At 39.2% G+C, this 18,019-nt stretch overlaps 1 protein-coding gene across 5 annotated transcripts in view; it reads right to left on the reverse strand.

Moving 5' to 3' along the window:
- The window catches only part of Eda (ectodysplasin A), a 380,441-nt gene extending 362,677 nt beyond the window's left edge, over positions 1–17,764 (reverse strand). For 4 of the 5 annotated variants that reach the window (XM_075957891.1, XM_075957890.1, XM_075957887.1 and 1 more), the window contains exon 1: positions 17,066–17,556. In XM_075957891.1, coding sequence (XP_075814006.1) covers positions 17,066–17,461 — 396 coding nt within the window. In that variant the 5' untranslated portion in view covers positions 17,462–17,556. Of the gene's footprint in view, positions 1–17,065 lie in introns of all 5 variants that reach the window. The other variant, XM_075957888.1, reaches the window with a different exon arrangement.
- Positions 17,765–18,019: the final 255 nt, after the last annotated feature.

The raw sequence follows: 18,019 nt of genomic DNA on the forward strand, positions 1-18,019 counted from the left end.
AAAAGGACTCTAGGACCTGCAAGCTGGCTCAGCAGATTAAATTATTTGCCATGAAGGCCTGGTTACCTGAGTTCGACTCCCAGGACCAACATTAGGGGAAAAAGAGAGAACTGACTTCACAGGATTGTCTTCTGGCCTACACACATGCATTACATTATGATATACCACCACCCCCACGATAATAAGAAATAGTTTTAAAAGTTCTCTAGAGACATGCAATTTTTCTAGACATATACTATTGTTTAAATTTTGATTGTCCTTGCAGGCCAATGGTGTGGCAGGTTGAAAGAATAAAGATCTGCAAACCACAAAATAAAATTTAGCAGTAATCTCCTTTTGAAAATCAATTTCTTTGTGGCTGTCTGCTTTCAAACCATGCTATACGACATCACTCCAATAAAAATTGTCTTCATCTCTGAAGTGCAGGCCCATTGACAAGTGGATGTACATGGGGAAAATTACTCAGCAGTCTATTATTTTAAAGTGGTTTCAGCAGCTACCAGCAGGAAAATCCCTAGGAAGCCACAAAAGTCAGGGAACTACTCCTTCTTTCGGTTATTACAAGCACACAGTCCCAGCATCTGGCTTAGGAAATGACAACTGAAATTTAATTCTTCTCTCCCTAAAAGACACACAATCATTAACAAATTTTCCAAATGGTATGTTCATTAAGCATTCGCTACCACACAAGCTCCTGCGTCAATGGTCATCAATGGTAAGACTAGTGACAAAAATGACAAAAAGGTAATAGCCAATAATAAGGGAACTGGAGTTAGGCATGGGAAACCAACTCCTATCTAATTTACACTCTTGCTTTTATTTTCTTCCTTTAGAGCAGCAATTCAAAAAATTGAGATGAACACCAGCATTACATAAGAAGCCATGGGTAGATTAAACATTCTGAAGATGTGGGACTAGATGTGACCACACATAGGAAGGTTTTACAAAAGTTCTCCAACACTAATACACACCTCAGATTGAAAATGACATTCACATTCATCTCTATGATATATATTAAACCTAGAAGTCTGAAAAAGTTCTAAGTAGGGTCTGAGACAATTCCACTATCTCTAACAGAAAGACTAAAGAGTAAGACTAAAAGACAGATATAGAGGAAAAGGGAGTAATGGAGAGGGCAGAAGAGGAAGAAAGAGATAACAATTGTGAGTCAGAATTAATTACTGCCCACTGTAGTGTAAGTAATTAGCTGGACCCTATCACAGTCTGTTTTGTGCTGCTATAACAGAATACCACAAATTGGGTAATTTATAAAGTAAGTAAATTTATTAAGCCAGGCATGGTGTTGCATGCCTATAACCCTAGCACTTAAGAGGTAGAAGCCAAAGCTTGGATGGTAGTGAATGCTTTATCCTCAGGTACCAATTAAGTTTGAGGCCAACCTGGGCTGCATGAGACTCCGTTTCAAAGAAACAAGCATAAACAGAAAGGAAAGAACTTTATTTCTCATAGTTCTGAAGGAAGATAGAAGATCAATTGAAAGTGTAACAGATGCATATTAATTGGGAGCCTACTCCCTCAACTCCTGACCCACTTCTATGATAATAGCACACATTCATTCATGTGGCTTCATTGACTAATAACCACTTAAAGGTCCCACCTCATAATACTGTTACAATGGTAATTAAATTTCAACATGGGTCTTAGAGGGGGATATTCAAACCACAGACGGCTATTTGTATATGCTAGATTCTGTCCACACTAACTCACTTAAATCCCACAAATTAAAGATTTCTTTCTCTGAAGTGCACACCAGAATCGACAGTACAGCCTTTTCATATTAAACATTACTAGCCTGACATCCCTGATGCTTCTGGTTGAGTTTATTCCGGGCTGGAATCCTGAACACATCTATTATGGAAAAAGTTTGGAGTATTTGGAATGAAAAATCTTGATGATTTATCATGTAAAGATAAATACCAAAAAAACTAACATCTCTTATTTATTTGTCCATTACTTTTATTTTATGCATCTTTAGAATAACAGATGCATCTAGATACAATTCATATACTATACAATTCACTCATTTTTGTAGCAACTATACTGAACTGTGTAATTTTATGATAGCTCTTGCATCATTTTCTTTAAAGCCCCACACAACTACTGCCTTAGTCATGGTAAAATCAATTGTGAAACATTGTCATTCCCATGCTCACATTTAGTGAATCTCCATTTCTACCACTCACCACATAGACTCACTAATCTAATTTTTGAATCCACACATTTGCCTATTCTGGACATTTCATACAAATAGAATTATAAAATATAAATGTGGGTTTTGTGACTGGCTCTTTTCACTTAACATAATATTTCTGAGATCCTACCATGTAGTAGCACATATTCAAACTTCATTCCTTTTTATGGCTGAAATATATTCTATTGGAATTTTATGCCACATTTGTTTATTCATCAGATATTTGGGTTGTTTCCATTTTTTAAAAAAATTATGAATAATGCCACTCACTGTGAACATTCCTATAGAGGTTTTTGTGTGAACAGACGTTTTCAATTCTTTTGGGCACATGCATACAAGTAGAATTTGGTCATAATGCAATAAGTAATTCTGTGTTAACTTATTAAGAGGCTGAAAACCCATTTTCCAAAAACCACTATATCTTTTAACATCCCCACCAGCAATGTATGAGCATTCCCACTCTCCACATCTCCATTGTTTACTATCTTTCTCATAATAGTCATTCTAATAGGTATAAAATTACACCTCAATGTGGTTTTGATTTGTATATACATGATTGATAAGTGTTGAGCAGATTTTTGTGTAGCTTTGGACATTTGTGCCTCTCCTTTGATAAATATATGTATCTTTTCCCTATTTGTCTTCTTATTTATTGCATTTCAAGAGGCCTCTTTTGCAAACCTTTTCTCCTACTCTCATAGTTCTTTTCATTTTTAAAAAGTTTTCTTTAGTAAAATAAGAGGTTTTTTTTAAAAAAAAATGCAATTCACTTATTTGAGTTGTTGTTGGATTATGTATTTGGTTCTATGTCTAAGAACTATTTTCCCAATCCTAGGTCAATAAAATTTCTGTTTTCTTTAAAAATGTTGTTCTGGCATTTAAATGTAAGTCTATTTAAAGTTAATTCAGGGTCGTTATATAGTACATGTCTACATTTACTCTTTTCTTTAATTCATGGCTTTTAAGACTTTTTAATTGATAGAATAAACATAAAATGCATACATATTAATGGTGCACTGCATAATGTTTTAATATATGTATGCATTATAGAGTGAATGTAAAAGGAAAAAGATGTATGTGAATAAAGAGAAACCAGGGTACCCAAGGCATGATGATTAAATCAGGTTAAACACATCTATCTCTTCAACCATTACTCTTTATAGTGAAAAATATAAAATCTATTCTTTCTTATTTATTCTCCTCTCATATATTACATCCCAAATGCAGTTTCCCCTCCTTCCTCTCCTTCCAGCCCTCCCATTACCCTCCCTCTCCCCACAGATCCATTCATCCTTCTTTTCCTTCAAAAAAAGAGCAGGCCTCCCAAGGATGTCAACTAAGCATGGCATGACAATTTACAGTAAGAGTAGGCACAAACCCTCACATCAAGGCTGGGTGAGGCAGCCTAATAAGAGGTAAAGGGTCCCATGAGTAGGCAAAACTGTCAGAGGCACCCCCTATTCCCACTGTTTGGAGTCCCACAAAACACCAAGCTACACAACCACAGCATTTATGTAGAGGGCCTAGAATAGAAGCCTCTATACAAAATAATTTCTTCAACTTTTTGAAACATACATTCTCTATGGTCATTCTACTCTGCAACAGTATAACAGATCATCTTTTTCCAGATAACTATAATTTAATACATATTGATCAATTTATTCCCCATCAATCCTCCCTATTCCTCACTTATTCCCCACCATCTGGTAACCACCATTCTAGTCTACTCTTAGAGTCTATACAATAACTTTTTATTCCATATGTGAAGGAGATCATACGTACTTGTCTTTCTGTGTCTGACCTTTTTTCATTTAATTCAATGAAATTTAAAAATTCAAAATGATTTCCAGCTCCATTTATACTGTCACAGATAACTGAATTTCATTGTTTTTATGCTTGACTAGTATTCCATTATGAATGTGTAACAATTTTCTGTTTTATTTCATTTTGTGGGTTGCTTGTTTGTTTCCAGGCTGGTCTTGAGCTTACAGTCATTCTGCCTCATTCTTCTGGGTACTGTGACTACAGGTACCATCAGCATACCTGGCTGTATTTTCATAACCATTCAGCACCTAAACTGATGAGTACATAGGTTATTTCCATTTGTTAGCTATGTTTGATAGTGCTACAATAAACATGAGGAGGCCAGCTGTCTCTTCCAAAGACTGACTTCATTTCCATTGGACATACACAGTACATGACAGTTTTCTACTTGTTGTGACAAAATGCCTGACAAGAAGCAACTTTAGAGATGAAAAACAGTTGACTTTGGATTACAGTTCAAGGAAATACATTCCACCATGGCAGGGAAGGCAAGCAGCAGGAGGAGGCTGCCTCCTCACATTGAATAATCACACTACAGAAGCAGAGAGTAAATTAGAAGCCAAGCTAGGTTGTAAAACCTCAAAGTCTGTCTAGTGACTCATTTCTTCTAGCAAGACTCTACGTCCCAAATGTTCCACAACCTTCCGAAACAGCTCCACCAGCTGGTGACTGAGTATTCAAACATGAGCCTATGGGTGACATTTCATATTCAAACTAAAACATATATCCAATAGTAGGACTGCTAAATCATATGACAGCTCTGTTTGAAACTTTTGACACAGAAACATTTCCACATCGTTTGATATGGCATATATGTGTGTGTATACACATACATATACATACATTTAACCAATAGTGTATGAAAAGGTTTTTTTTTCCTCAACATCCTCAAATACATTATCATTAGTCTTTGTTGTTGATATTAGGCATTCTTACTGAGGAGAACTAGTCTTTAATGGTAGTTTTAATTTGCATTTCCTTGTGACTAGTGATACTCCTATATTTATTTTCATAAAACTAATAGGCATCTGTCTGTTTTGGAGAAATGTCTATTTAGGTGAATTTGTTCTATTTTATAAAGTTCACCCTTTTTTAAAATGCGGCTATATGATTTTCCCAGCACCATTAGTTGAATAGGGAATCTTATACTCCAGTGAACTGTCTTGTTTTGTTTTGAGTTTTTATTTTTTTCAAAAACAAATTGGTTATAATGTAAGGGTTCTCAATTCTGTTCCATTAACCTATAATGTCTATCCTTATGCCAGCCAGCCCCATAATGGATTGATAACTATGGCTTTATGAATAATAGATTTTTTCATTCCTTAAACATGCCATGTTCTCTCTCACCTCCAAGCCTTTGCATATTCAGTTCCTATTACTAAAAACTAAATTATCCAGATAATTTTTTTTTCAGTTTTAAATTCAGAAGATGCTTTGTCAAGAAAATGTCCCCAGATTCCAAAAGTTTGTTCCAGGTGTTCAACTTTTTTGTTCAAAATTATCATATGTTCCAAATAATTCAAGCAGTAAGATTACCCCTACTGCTTGCTTCATCATCAAACTGAATTCTTCCAGCTTAGTCACTTGACTCAAAATTCCATGAGTGCAGGAATTCTCTCTGACCTGCTCAATGGTTATATCTCCACATTTGTGTACCACTGTCTTAGGGCTTCGAATGCTGTGAAGAGACACCAGGAATATGTAATACTATTAAAAGACTGAACATAGAGTCAGCAGAAAAAAAGAAGAAAAGAAACTGACATTCATGACCCTTCTAGGAACAAGAACTCAGGAAAAAGCACCAATCTTTAGGTTCTGAATTAGAACAATAGTTTAAAAGAATAGTAAATCAACTTTCATTTGGACAGAAAGCCAGTTTCAGATGATTTCAATATCATGGTGGATTAAGCTGACATAGGATTGCTAGCACCTGAGGCCAACTTCCAGAAATATAAATCCTATCTGAATAAAAACAACTGAGGCCTCAAAACATTTGTGTGTGTGTGTGTAATAAGTGTGTATATGCATATATATATATATATACAAACATACAAAAATAAGATATACAATTGATAATAGAAATAGATTGAAATATTCTGTGGTTCCCTATAAATTTCAGAATTTCTATTTCTGTGACAAATGCCATTGAATTATGTTGCTGTTGTTTAACTTTTTTGAGATAAGAACTCACTGTGTTCAAGGCCCTTAAACTCATAATCCTTCTGCCTTTGTCTCTCAAGTGCTAGAGTTATTGTGAGACAACACACCAAGATTGTGTCACTGGAATCTTGATGAGGTTTTCACTGAACTGGCAATTTTCTTTGAATAGTAAGGGCATTTCGCCAATTTTTTCTTCTTCCCATACATAGATATGGAATATATTTTATTTTTGTTTTCTTCAATTATTTCAGCATTGTTTTATAGTTTTAATTGTTCAGGTCTCTGACACTCCTGGCTAAAGTTATTTCTAAGCACTTTATTTTTTTGTTAGCTATTGTCTGAATGTCCTATATTTATTAGGATACCAAACACAATTTAACCTTCCCTAGGGCAAAATGACTTCATGAATTCTTCCAAACAGCTAAGAAAAAAATGTTACCAATGTTACACGAATGATTGTAAGCAACAAATAAAACAAACAAAATAGTAATGACAGCATAAAATAACTTTAATAGCCAAACTTGATGAAAGTTGCATGCTAATCTCTCTCACTCATAAAAATCAAAGGTTCTAAATGAAATGTTAGTAGAATAATTCCAGATAGATATGAACTGGACAGCACATTTGAACTAAAGAGGCTGTATCCTAAGGGGAATAAGATTGGCTCATACCATATTAACAGAATAAGGGAGAAAAATTCTGTTACTAATTCAATATATAAAAGAAAACCATGGAATACAACGATGTAATTCCTTATGTTATTCAGAAACCTTTGAAAACTAGAAGAAAATTCTAAAGTTGATGAATATTTTTTAAAACTAACAATAATAATAAAACATATGACAAACAGTAAAATGAAAGTTTTCCTCCAATGTTCAGAAGTGAACAAGGATGTCTGCTATTACTACTTCCATTCATTAGTCTGAAAGTTATAGCCAATATAATAAAAAAAATTAATTTTTAAAGTTTCTTTCACACAATATATTTGGATCATATTCATCCCTTCCCCCAACTCCCCCCAGATCGCCACCTCCCTCCCCACTCAATTTCATGTTCTCTCTCTCTCTCTCTCCTCTCTCTCTCTCTCTCTCTCTCTCTCTCTCTCTCTCTCTCTCTCTGTGTGTGTGTGTGTGTGTGTGTGTGTGTGTGTGTGTGTGTGATTCCTAATGACACTCTGCTGTACTTAGACTGGAATCTAGCATAATCATTAGAGAGGCTCCAGCAACTGATGGGAGCAGATGCAGAGACCCACAGTCAAGCAGGCAGAGCTAAGGGAATTTCACAGAAGAGAGAGAGGAAGAATTGTAGGAGCCAGAAGGGTCAAAGAACATCACAAGAAAACCCACAGAATTAACTAACCTGTGCTCACAGGAGCTCACAGAGGCTGATTTGACAATCATGGATCCTGTGTGGGTCTGTACCACGTCCTGTACATATATGATATGAATGTATATCTTGCTGTTCTGGTGGAATTCTTAACAGTGGGAGTGGGGGATATCTAGGACTTTTCTGCCTGCTTTGGGGACCCTTTTCCTCCTTTTTAGTGGGGTGCCTCACCCAACTTTGATATAAGGGTTTCTGCCTAGTCTTACTGTAACTTGTTATGTCATGTTTGGTTGATATCCTTGGGAGTCCTGCTCTTTTCTGAAGGGAAACAGAGGAGGAGTGGGTCTGGGGAATGGGAGACTGGGAGGACAAGAGGGAGAGGAAACTGTAATTGAGATGTAATATATGAGAGAAGAATAAATGGATGATGGATGGGTGGATGGATAGACAGATAAATAAGGAAAACAAGAAAATAGCAAAAAAGTGAAAATCTGGCCAGAAAAACAAGAGGAAACATTGTAAAAGCCAGATGAGATAGATAACATTAAAAAAAAAAAAACAGTATCTTCCAGACACAACAGGGCTGATACACAGATGGACTCAAAGAGACTGTGAAAGCATTCCCAAGATCTGGACAGGTTCTAGTCAGACACACACTGAGAGGACAATGAGAACTCTGGGTCTCAACCCCAACCAAGAAGCTAATTGCAATTGATGTCTGCTTGCAAAGGGAAAGTCAGTTTTCTTCAATGGAGTGTCACTGGACATATCAACCACATTCCAGGGCAAGCCCCATGCCCAGGAATAATTGGCAAAGGTATATAGATTAAAAAGAAAAAGAATAAAAAATTTAAAATATTTTTCATAAACTTTTTGATAGACATGTAGAAAATCCAAAAGAACATGCAAATAAATTATTGGGATCAATAAGCTAGTTCAGCAAACTGCTGGATACAAACTTAATACATAAAATTAAACCATACTTTTAAACATCAGCAAAAAGCAATTAAAATTAAACTTAAAGCAATTAAAAGAAAAAAGGTCATGAATTTGAAAGAAAGCAAGGGAAGCTACATGAGAGGGTCTGGATGGAGGTAGGTGAAGGGGAAATGATGCAATTATATTATAATATATATTATAATCACAAAAATTAAAAATTATGTAGCCCCACACTGGGTTTCCTACCAAGTCAATTGAAAAATTACGATGCAGGATTTTTATTAGATAGTGTGTAGAAGGAGCTGCGGGCTGCGTTTCTGCATCATTTCCCCTTCACCTACCTCCATCTTGGGCTGGAGCTTCATCGCGTCTGCCCTAGAGAGGAGAGGCATGGCATCTGCCTCACTTCCTCCCAGCATTCTGTTCTGTCTACTCCACCCACCTAAGGGCTGGCCTATCAAATGGGCCAAGGCAGTTTCTTTATTAACCAATGACCTTCCTCCATCAATAGTGCTTTGGGGATCAACATATGTGTAAGACAAGGAAAAAAGTCAATCACCAAATTGCCCTAACCAAATTTCTATTGTGCTCTTGAGCTGGTATGGCTGGTATATGACTCTTCAATGTTTTCCCAATTTGGAAGAAAGGGGAAGTGATTTATAGCTCAGCACTGGTTAGTCATTAGATGCAGGCAGCCCTGGAAGGAAGTTTCTCCTTGATTGAAAAAAAATTCATCAAAAGACAATTCTCAGCTGAACTCTGCCTCCTGAAAGTTCTCTTGATACTTGAGGGCATAAATCCTGCATTTCTGGAGTGGAATTTACTTAGTGAACCACAACATACACCATAACATATATAATGACATTTAAAAACATACCTTGGAAATCCTCTCACTATTAAATTTTTTAAAAAGTAAGGCTAGGCAGTGGTGGTGTAAGCCTTTAATCCCAGCACTCAGGAAGCCGAGACAGGCAGATCTTTGTGAATTCCAGGCAAGCCTGGTCTACAGTTCCAGGACAAGCAGGGCTACACATAGAAGTGCTATCTCAAAAAGAAAAAGAAAGAAAAATTATTGCTAGGAAAATTAAACAAGAATTAACATGTTCCTGAACTGGAAGATGTGACCTCCGAAGTTGGGTTTTATGTGGTGAATAAGAATCTAATCAAAATATGTTTGAATACTCGGTCCCTAGTTGCTGTAATTCTTTGGGAAGGATGAAGAGATATGGCCTTGTTAGAGGAGGGATGTTACAAGGGCAGAGCTTGAGGTTTCAAAAGACTTTCACTGTTCCCCGTGTTCTGTGTTTCCTGCTAGTGGATCAAAATGCAAACTCTGAAGTGCTGCTCTGGTTGCCTGTAGCCACACCTTCACTCCACCACAAACACTAACCCTCTGGAACTGTGAGCTCCTTTAAACTCTTCACAAGTTGTCTTGTCATCGGATTTTATCATGGCAATAGAAACAAAACCTTAACTAGCACAATTCTTAAATTCAATGTAATTGCAATAAAAATTCTAAGAGATTTCTCTTTTATTGAGACATGTAAAAAAGCTGATTCTAAAATGCATGTGAAAATGTGAACGATAAGAGTGGATGGTTTTAAAGCATATGAACAAGTAGGAAGGACTTGCTTTCCCAGATATTAAAAGCTTATTACAGGTTATTGTTATAGTTTTGTACCCCCAAGGATTCATGTGATGGATGTTTAGCTCCAGAGTCGCACTGTTGATATGGCAAGACTTTTAAGAGGCCGGCAGAAGCCTCAGTGCAAGGCACTTCCTTCTGAAAGGATTCGTCTTTTTCTTACACAGTACATTAGTTCTCAAAGGTATAGGCTGCTATGAATGAGGTGAGGTGGACCCATGCAATTTTTCACTTTTCTGCACTTTTATTTCTCTCTCCACCATTTTTCTATCCAGTCAAGAGTACCCTCACTAAAGCTGAATGGATGTTTTCTGAATCCCCTAAATGACCTAAGTAATCTCTTTTGCTTTCAAGTATCTAGCCTCAATTATTTTGTTATAGCAACAGAAAACAGACTGATGAGAAACAGATCAACAGACTAAAATAAACAGTTCAAAAACAATTTGGGGTGTATATAAACAATGAATGGATGAAAAAGTAAGAATGTAGAAAAGTAGAAAAAGTCCTTTTAATAAAAAGGACTAAATCAGTTGGATACTTATATGGAAAAATATAGAGCCTGATCTCTATGTCTCCACCATACACAAAATCAATCCCAGGTGGCTTGTAAATCTGTGGCTGGCACAAAGACAAAACTTCTAAATGATAATATATGGGCATGTCTAATGATTTCAAAGTCAGCAAATACTTCTTTTTTTTAAAAAAAATTGTTTTTGGTGGCTTGCGTGTGTGTGTGTGTGTGTGTGTGTGTGTGTGTGTGTGTGTAAAAGAGAGCTTCAGATTATTTGGAGATGAAGTTAGGTGGTTGTGGGCTGCCTGATTGATGGTGAGTGTGAGAAACCAAACTCTGGCCCTCTACAAAAGCAATACATGTCCTTAACCACTGAGCCATGTCTTCAGCCCTGGAAAAATACTTCTTAAACAGAATATAAAAACACTATTCATGAAAGAAAATATTAAGAATTTTTGATAAATTAAAATTAAAACTGTAGTAATAAGGGCAGCGGCGGGGCTGCGTCCCCAACACCCCAGCCACCTGCCCGGCTAGCTTTACCCGAAATAATTACACGGACACTGTATTCTTTTAATCACTGCTTGGCCCTTAGCTCTAGCCCTTACTGGCTAATTCTGATATCCCAATCAACCCATCTCTAACAATCTGTGAGCACCGGTCTTACCGGGAAGATTCTAGTTCAGAGCTTCATCGCGTGTGTCTGCCCAGGAGCCTGGAGCATGGCGTCTCTCCTGAGGAGTCTGCTCTCGAGAGGAGAGCTGTCGGGTCTGACCTCACTTCCTTTTCCTCCCGGCATTCTGTTCTGTTTACTCCTCCCACCTATCTCCTAACCAATGAGATGGGCCAAGGCAGTTCCTTTATTAGCTAATGACCTTCCTCCATCATAAAACCTTCTGTTCATCAATAAATATAAAAGTAGGCCCCAAATTTGGGGCTGTTTTTCAAATTATAAGAATAACTCACTTCAAGGTAAATAAAGATTTCTAGGGCTACAGAGGTGGCTCAGCAGTTAAGAGTGTGTGTTGCTCTTGCAGAATAGATGAGTTTGGTTTGAAACACCCATGTCAGGAGTCTAATAACTGCCTATAACTCCAGCTCCTGTGAATCCAGAGCCCTCTGTTGGTCTCTGCAGAAATCTGCACTCACATGCCCCCCACATATACACAAGCACACATACACATAAATAAAAATAAAAAGATCATGTTTTTAATTATATAAGAATAGGGCAATTTGACAGTAAAATAGGCAAAAAGATGGAAAATTACTTCATAAAGATACCCAAACTGATAATACATATGATAAGGAACACAACTTCATCAGTCTTCTGAGAAGAATCCATTAAAATCCTAAGATAAAGCTACCTAAGTAGGTAGACTACTTACCTAGAATACCTGAAGTCTTGGGCTCCAGCCCCAACAATATCACATACAATAACAAGATATCACTAAATACTCACTCACCAGAATGGCTGTAATTGCAAAGTAATATAAAAACTGCCATTTTCATACATTGCTGGTGAGAATAAAAGTTGGCAATAACTTAGAAAAACTGTCATCAATAATTTCCAAGTATGTATTTTCCATTGCATAGAAACTAATCCTAGGTATATCTTCAATGGCAATTCTAATAATTGGAACCAAAATACATACATAAATTATCTGAAACATCATTATTCACAATAACTCCAAACTGGAAATAATCTACATATTTATTACTATAAGGAATTTATAAATTATTATGTATATCAGCAACAAAATATACAAAAATATAAATTAAAAATCTGTCTGCAACAGTATGGTTATCACAAATGTAGTGTTAACCAAAACCCCACAAAACTCAAAGGAATACATTTATCTGATTTCATTTATGTACAGTTCAAAATAAACAGAATAATTTCTGGTATAGAAGTCAGGACATTCATCATCTTTGGAGAGTGAGGATGATATAGTGATAAAGATGGACACAATTAAGGGTTTTCAGGATGTTAAAAATATTTTATTTCTTGACTTAGATGCAAGCAATATGAGTGTGCTCACTTTGTAATATTTCATCAATTGGCAAAATTATGTGTATATTTTTCTGTATTTGTATTATATGTTAATAAAAATAAAGGAAAAGAATAGAAATGAAGTAAGTGCTGGGTATTTACAGAGGAGTCAGACAAAGATGGTTCTCTACAGTGGCTGCCTTATAGACAAAGGCACAAGGCTTTTCTTGGTAATATTCTTGGAAATTAAAATCGCTTCAGAAATTCTCTAGTATAAGGAGATCTTCTCTCTAAGGTAGTTACAGATAAATTACAGATCATTTTCACAAGATCTAAGAGAGAAGATGAAACCTAAAAGCAAATAAAATATCAAACAATGTACTACAAAAAGCTTTTAGTACCATCTTAGAGGGAAAGTGGGAAGCTAGGAAATGGATCACATGGTTAGGACTTCTCTTTTCAACTTCACTTTCTAATTATTTTATAAACCAGTGAAATATTACCAATAGAACTATTTACCTAAGTAAAACTGACAGTTCACATACTTAACAGGACCAGAAAGAAACAGGCCTGTTTTATAAAATGCCTTTGTTTTATATAACTGTTACCCAAGTCCCCAGATAATTCAGTTCAACAACTATTTTCTACTTAGCTATAATTAGTGCTGTTAGGAATCATAAAGACAATACAGAAGGTAGATTTCTGATGACTTTTAATGTAAAGGTAGATGTCTTAAAATGAAAATCAGTAACAACTACAGAATAATCCCCAAAGAGAGGTGACTTCCAGGAATAAAATTAGTGAGAGTGGAAATGAGAGGGATTTCATGAAATCAGTTCAAAAGCCTTAAAGAACTCATTGAAAAGTCTGCACTTAAAAACCATAAACAACTTATCAAGATTCGATAATTTGTGGGATCTGTTATGGTCAGCATGAATCTCCTAGAATGATTCTTAGTTAGTAGGCATATCAAATGTTGGTATGCTAATGATGTATCTAGTTATACCCAAAATGTCTGAAGAAGATTAAAGCTGACTTCTATGATATCACCTCAAATAATAGGGACTGTACCTCAAACACCGCCAACTGTCCTGAATAAATTCCTATTGATCTGCCTGTAGTTTAGATTATGAGATGATACCTTTATTTATCTCTCTCAACATTAAAAGACCTCTAGTACTTAACACTGTACCTAACAGAGAAATTTTTATTTATTCAGCTTAGATCATTAAATTACACCAACATACTGACCATATTCATCTCTCTCCCCCTTTTGATCAATTTAATTGGGTTTCTGGAGACTTTCATCAATCCGCTGTTAGCTTTTTCTTGAGAAACAGCCACCAGAATTTTCTGTCTGATTGTAGACAAAAATGAATTTTTGATCATCTTCATAGAAAAATGTTTTGTTTTGTTGTTGACACATTCCTGAGATTTTCCACCATGTTTTTGACATATGAGGAACATAATCATGACCAGACCATTTTCTCTATAGTGTGATCCAATGATTTTAATGCTTTTAATTATTTGTTATCAAATTGAGACACTACTGGTGTATCTCTAGCTCTTAAGCTAATATTTACTAAGGATCCAGATACAGCTCCTTAACTCCTTCAACTAGAGACAGTTCATGATTCCAGATGCTACCCTCTCGCTCTTTATGAACAGCAACTGTGCCCCTACTTTTCTAACACCTCCCTTGCAGAAATTTGCTGATCTTCCTACTTTATGTCCTTAATTCCTTCTGCATCCTTTTTTTTAAATTGTAGTGTGTTATACATACACCTTCAATGATTTCTAGAGTCCTTCCTTGAGTCATAATTGAGAGCCCGCAGTCCAATCATCCCACAGGCTTGAATAACTTCACCTTTGCCTAAATATAGGTATGACCTTACATAATGAAATGCCTCTGACTGTTCTGCTCACCACAGTTTAGTGCCATCATCTTCCCTTCACTCTTTAAAAATACATTGGGAGGAAACCCAATGTATTGCCCACTGGAAGATCCATGGTTTTTGTCTCTGCTCCTCTCTGTCCAACTTGCTGTAACAGCTGCTGAAAAGCTAAAACATAAAATATGACCTATGTGGCCAAGTCCCAGGAGGCTGTTTACTTCCTTACTTATGAATCAGAATCTGTCAGCACAACTCAGAATTTTGACTGTCAGCAGATAGTACAATTAAATGTCACTGCAAAACCAGCAGAGGGTGCACCAGGGCACTAGAAATTTTACCCAAGATATAGCACATCAATTTAACTCGATTAGCCAATCAACTTTTCCTTTATTTATTTATTTATTTATTCATTATTTGTTTATGTATATGCCAAAAGTAATATCCTCAAGAGAAACAAGTTGAATCGGAACTAAAATTTCTTCAGTTATATTCCAATTTTCCTGAACGTGAATGAAGTTCAAGACAAATAAGGAGTATGTGGTTAAACTTAGTCTGGTCAAAATGTAGTTAGAGCAGAACAAAATGACACAGATCTCAGCCTTTCATTTTATAAAGTGTCTACTATGGAGCTCCAACCTGTTGTCATTTCATTTCCCTCAAAAAAATGGCAGATACTATATTATGGGGTAATGTGTACTAAGCTTGAGGAGGAAGGAGCAACTTCATCCTAGTTTTGACTCAAGCTATGATATCTTGGGCCATTTATTTCTCCCGCGGGGTCTATATTTGTAAGGTGGTACCTTACAAATCTGAAAAACTTCAATTCCAAGTTGATGCCAATCCACGTAAAGAGCTACTATCATTGCTTCGACTGTCCCAAAAGACTAAACTAGAAAGACTGAAGGACAGGCGAGAAGAAGCTGTGTTGAAACACCTACGTTCTTCAGTGCTGCACAAGTGTAAGCAACTAGATGTCGTCACAAAGCTCTGAGAGTCCCATGCCATCACAGAAAGCTCTAGAATACAGCCGTCCCGCTGATCCCCCACCTACAAACATGACGGTCCTCCCTGAATGCCAAAAATCCTTGACCACCATTTGAGTAAAGAAGTTGAATTCGCTGATACTTTTTACAGAATATTAATGTGCAGCTGCTAAGTATTTCTACTGGGGATGAGAAGGGGGGAGATAAAGAAAAGACCCAGAGTCCTAATTAATTTTCATCTGGCCACAGTGTTTAAAGTCTCGCGTATGAGAAGCATGCCTGCAGCTTCTCTTCTTTGATAAGCTGTTATATAAGCTGGAGTGTGTGTGAAAGGCACTTTAGGGCTGGGGCAACTTTACAAAGCACATTGGAAATAAGAAAAGTGTCAGTCCTGACAGCGCATTGTCATGAAGGTGACAGCTCTAAAGTGTACAACTTTGAAGGTCAAAGTAGCATGAATAATGTTTAAAGAGTTGGGACAATGATTATGGATGTAGCACCAAATACAGCCGCTTCTATGTGTCACCTCCAGTACGTTACTTATGCAACTCGTCGTTTTCTCAAAAAAAAAAAAAAGGTACAAACTAACCACCAGTCTTTAACCACCTCAAAAAGGTCCTTGGCTGCTCTGCCTAAGAGTCACACACATGGAAGACAACTTTGGCAACCACGAGAATACTTAGCATCAAGCACGCTGAATTTACTTGAAGAAAAAGTTCAGAAAACAATCAAGCTAATGGTTTGCTGAAAGGGATACAAACACTCTAAAGAACATCCACAACAAAACAAAAATCCAACTTCCTGTTCTGAAGCTAGCGATGGTGAAAACTCTTCACACCTACTGCACCCAGTCCATCAACAAGAGCGTCAGAACCGGCATGCAAAGGGTGAGTTTTATTTCCATAGATTTTTTAAAACTGCTGTTCAGAAGTTGTCTAGCAAGACGGCATATTTCTACCAGAATTCCTCAGGGGCGCTGATCCTCACTAGAACGCCGAGGACAATCAGTCTCAAATTGCAGGTAAGTGTGAAAAAGCTCACGTTCTGGTCAGCGCACAAGAACCCGGCGCTCAAAGTACGGTTAAAAGTTGTTTCAACGGGCGTGGAACAGTTATTACAGCTGTTTACAGCTCCAACTCCAAAGAGGAGCCTGCTAGGGCTGGCATCAGCTCGGGACACGAAGAAACAAGCACCGCGGGCAGGGAACCTCACCAGGGGCACCAGGGGCCAAGCTGCTCGCCGTTAGCCGGCCACGGCGGCGGCGCAGGCACCTCTCCGCCGGCCCGGGTGCGAGGCCAGCCAACTTTTCCCCGAAGCAGCCCACACCCCCCCGGGGGGGCGGCGCATGCAGCCTGGCCTTTCCAAGTCCATGGGACCCGAGAGGGTCTGAATGAGCCAAGCCAGGAACTGAGGACAACCTGCCCGGGACAACCTCTCCCTAACTCTCCGGCCCACTCCCAGGTCCTGCCCTGTAACTTGGCTCCGGGTGGCAGAGTCCCCCGAGCCCTGCGGCGCAGGCCCCCGCCCAACCTAGCAGGGGAGGGGGCCTCCGAGGCCGCCGCCCCTCCTAGGTGACTCACCTGGTGCCGGTCCTGGGAGTCAGGGGGGAGTGGATCTTCTCCCGCTTCCAAAGGCTGCTGCGGAAAGGACGGCTGCCCGAGGTGGCGGGTGATGGGACCCACGGGGTCGAGGCTCCCAGGGCTGCTTAGGGTGCCAGAGGTGCCAGGAGCACCCGGGCCGCCGAGGCGGGACTCGGTTCCCCGTTCCCGCCGCAATTCGGACCGCAACTCTAGGTAGCAACACAGCGTCAGCAGGTGGAGGGCCAGCGAGAGGCCAAAGAAACCCAGGAAGAGCCGGCAGCTGTTCCCTTCGCCCGCCCGAGCAGGGGCCCCGCGACAGCCGCAGCCCTGGCTGCCCCGCTCCCTTGGCGCTGCTGCAGGCAGGGGTTCCCTGCGCTCTACCTCAGGGTAGCCCATGGCCTCCAGAGACGGCCACTATCTGAGGCCCGGGAGCCTCTGCCTCTGCCTCAGCCCTTCGCGACCCCTGACAGGCGGTTACTGTCCTGCCATCGGCTGGGGGCTTCAGGGACCCGTTCCTGAGCGACGGTGGCTGGGCGGGACAGAACAGGGAGCAGCCGCATGTGCAGCTCCACTCCGAGGGGTGGGAAAGGGAGGAGGAGGGGCGGGAGAGAGGGGCGGCGCGGCCCGAGAGGGAATGAGGGAGGAGGTCCTCACCTACCCCGCCCCATGCCTCAAGGGGCGGCCGGGACGCCCAACCACGGGCCCGCCAGGCCCGGGCGCCCCGCCCCCTGCCGTTCCACTCGGGCCTCCAGCCGTGGGGCGGGGCCTGGGGGCGTGGGGGTTCACCTCTGCCTGGCAGCCCCACCCAGCTCTTCCCGCTTGCCCCGTTGCAGTTGGTGACTGCCTCTGTCGTTCATCTCTGGACTCCACCCCGCTTTAACCCTTCAGCGCCGCTATGGGGGGAGGGCAGGAGGGGGGGGGGAGGCTGAGAAAAATTTGGGAACCTTGGAAAGG

Source organism: Microtus pennsylvanicus, chromosome X (genome assembly GCF_037038515.1).
Source record: "Microtus pennsylvanicus isolate mMicPen1 chromosome X, mMicPen1.hap1, whole genome shotgun sequence".
Taxonomy (NCBI): domain Eukaryota; kingdom Metazoa; phylum Chordata; class Mammalia; order Rodentia; family Cricetidae; genus Microtus; species Microtus pennsylvanicus.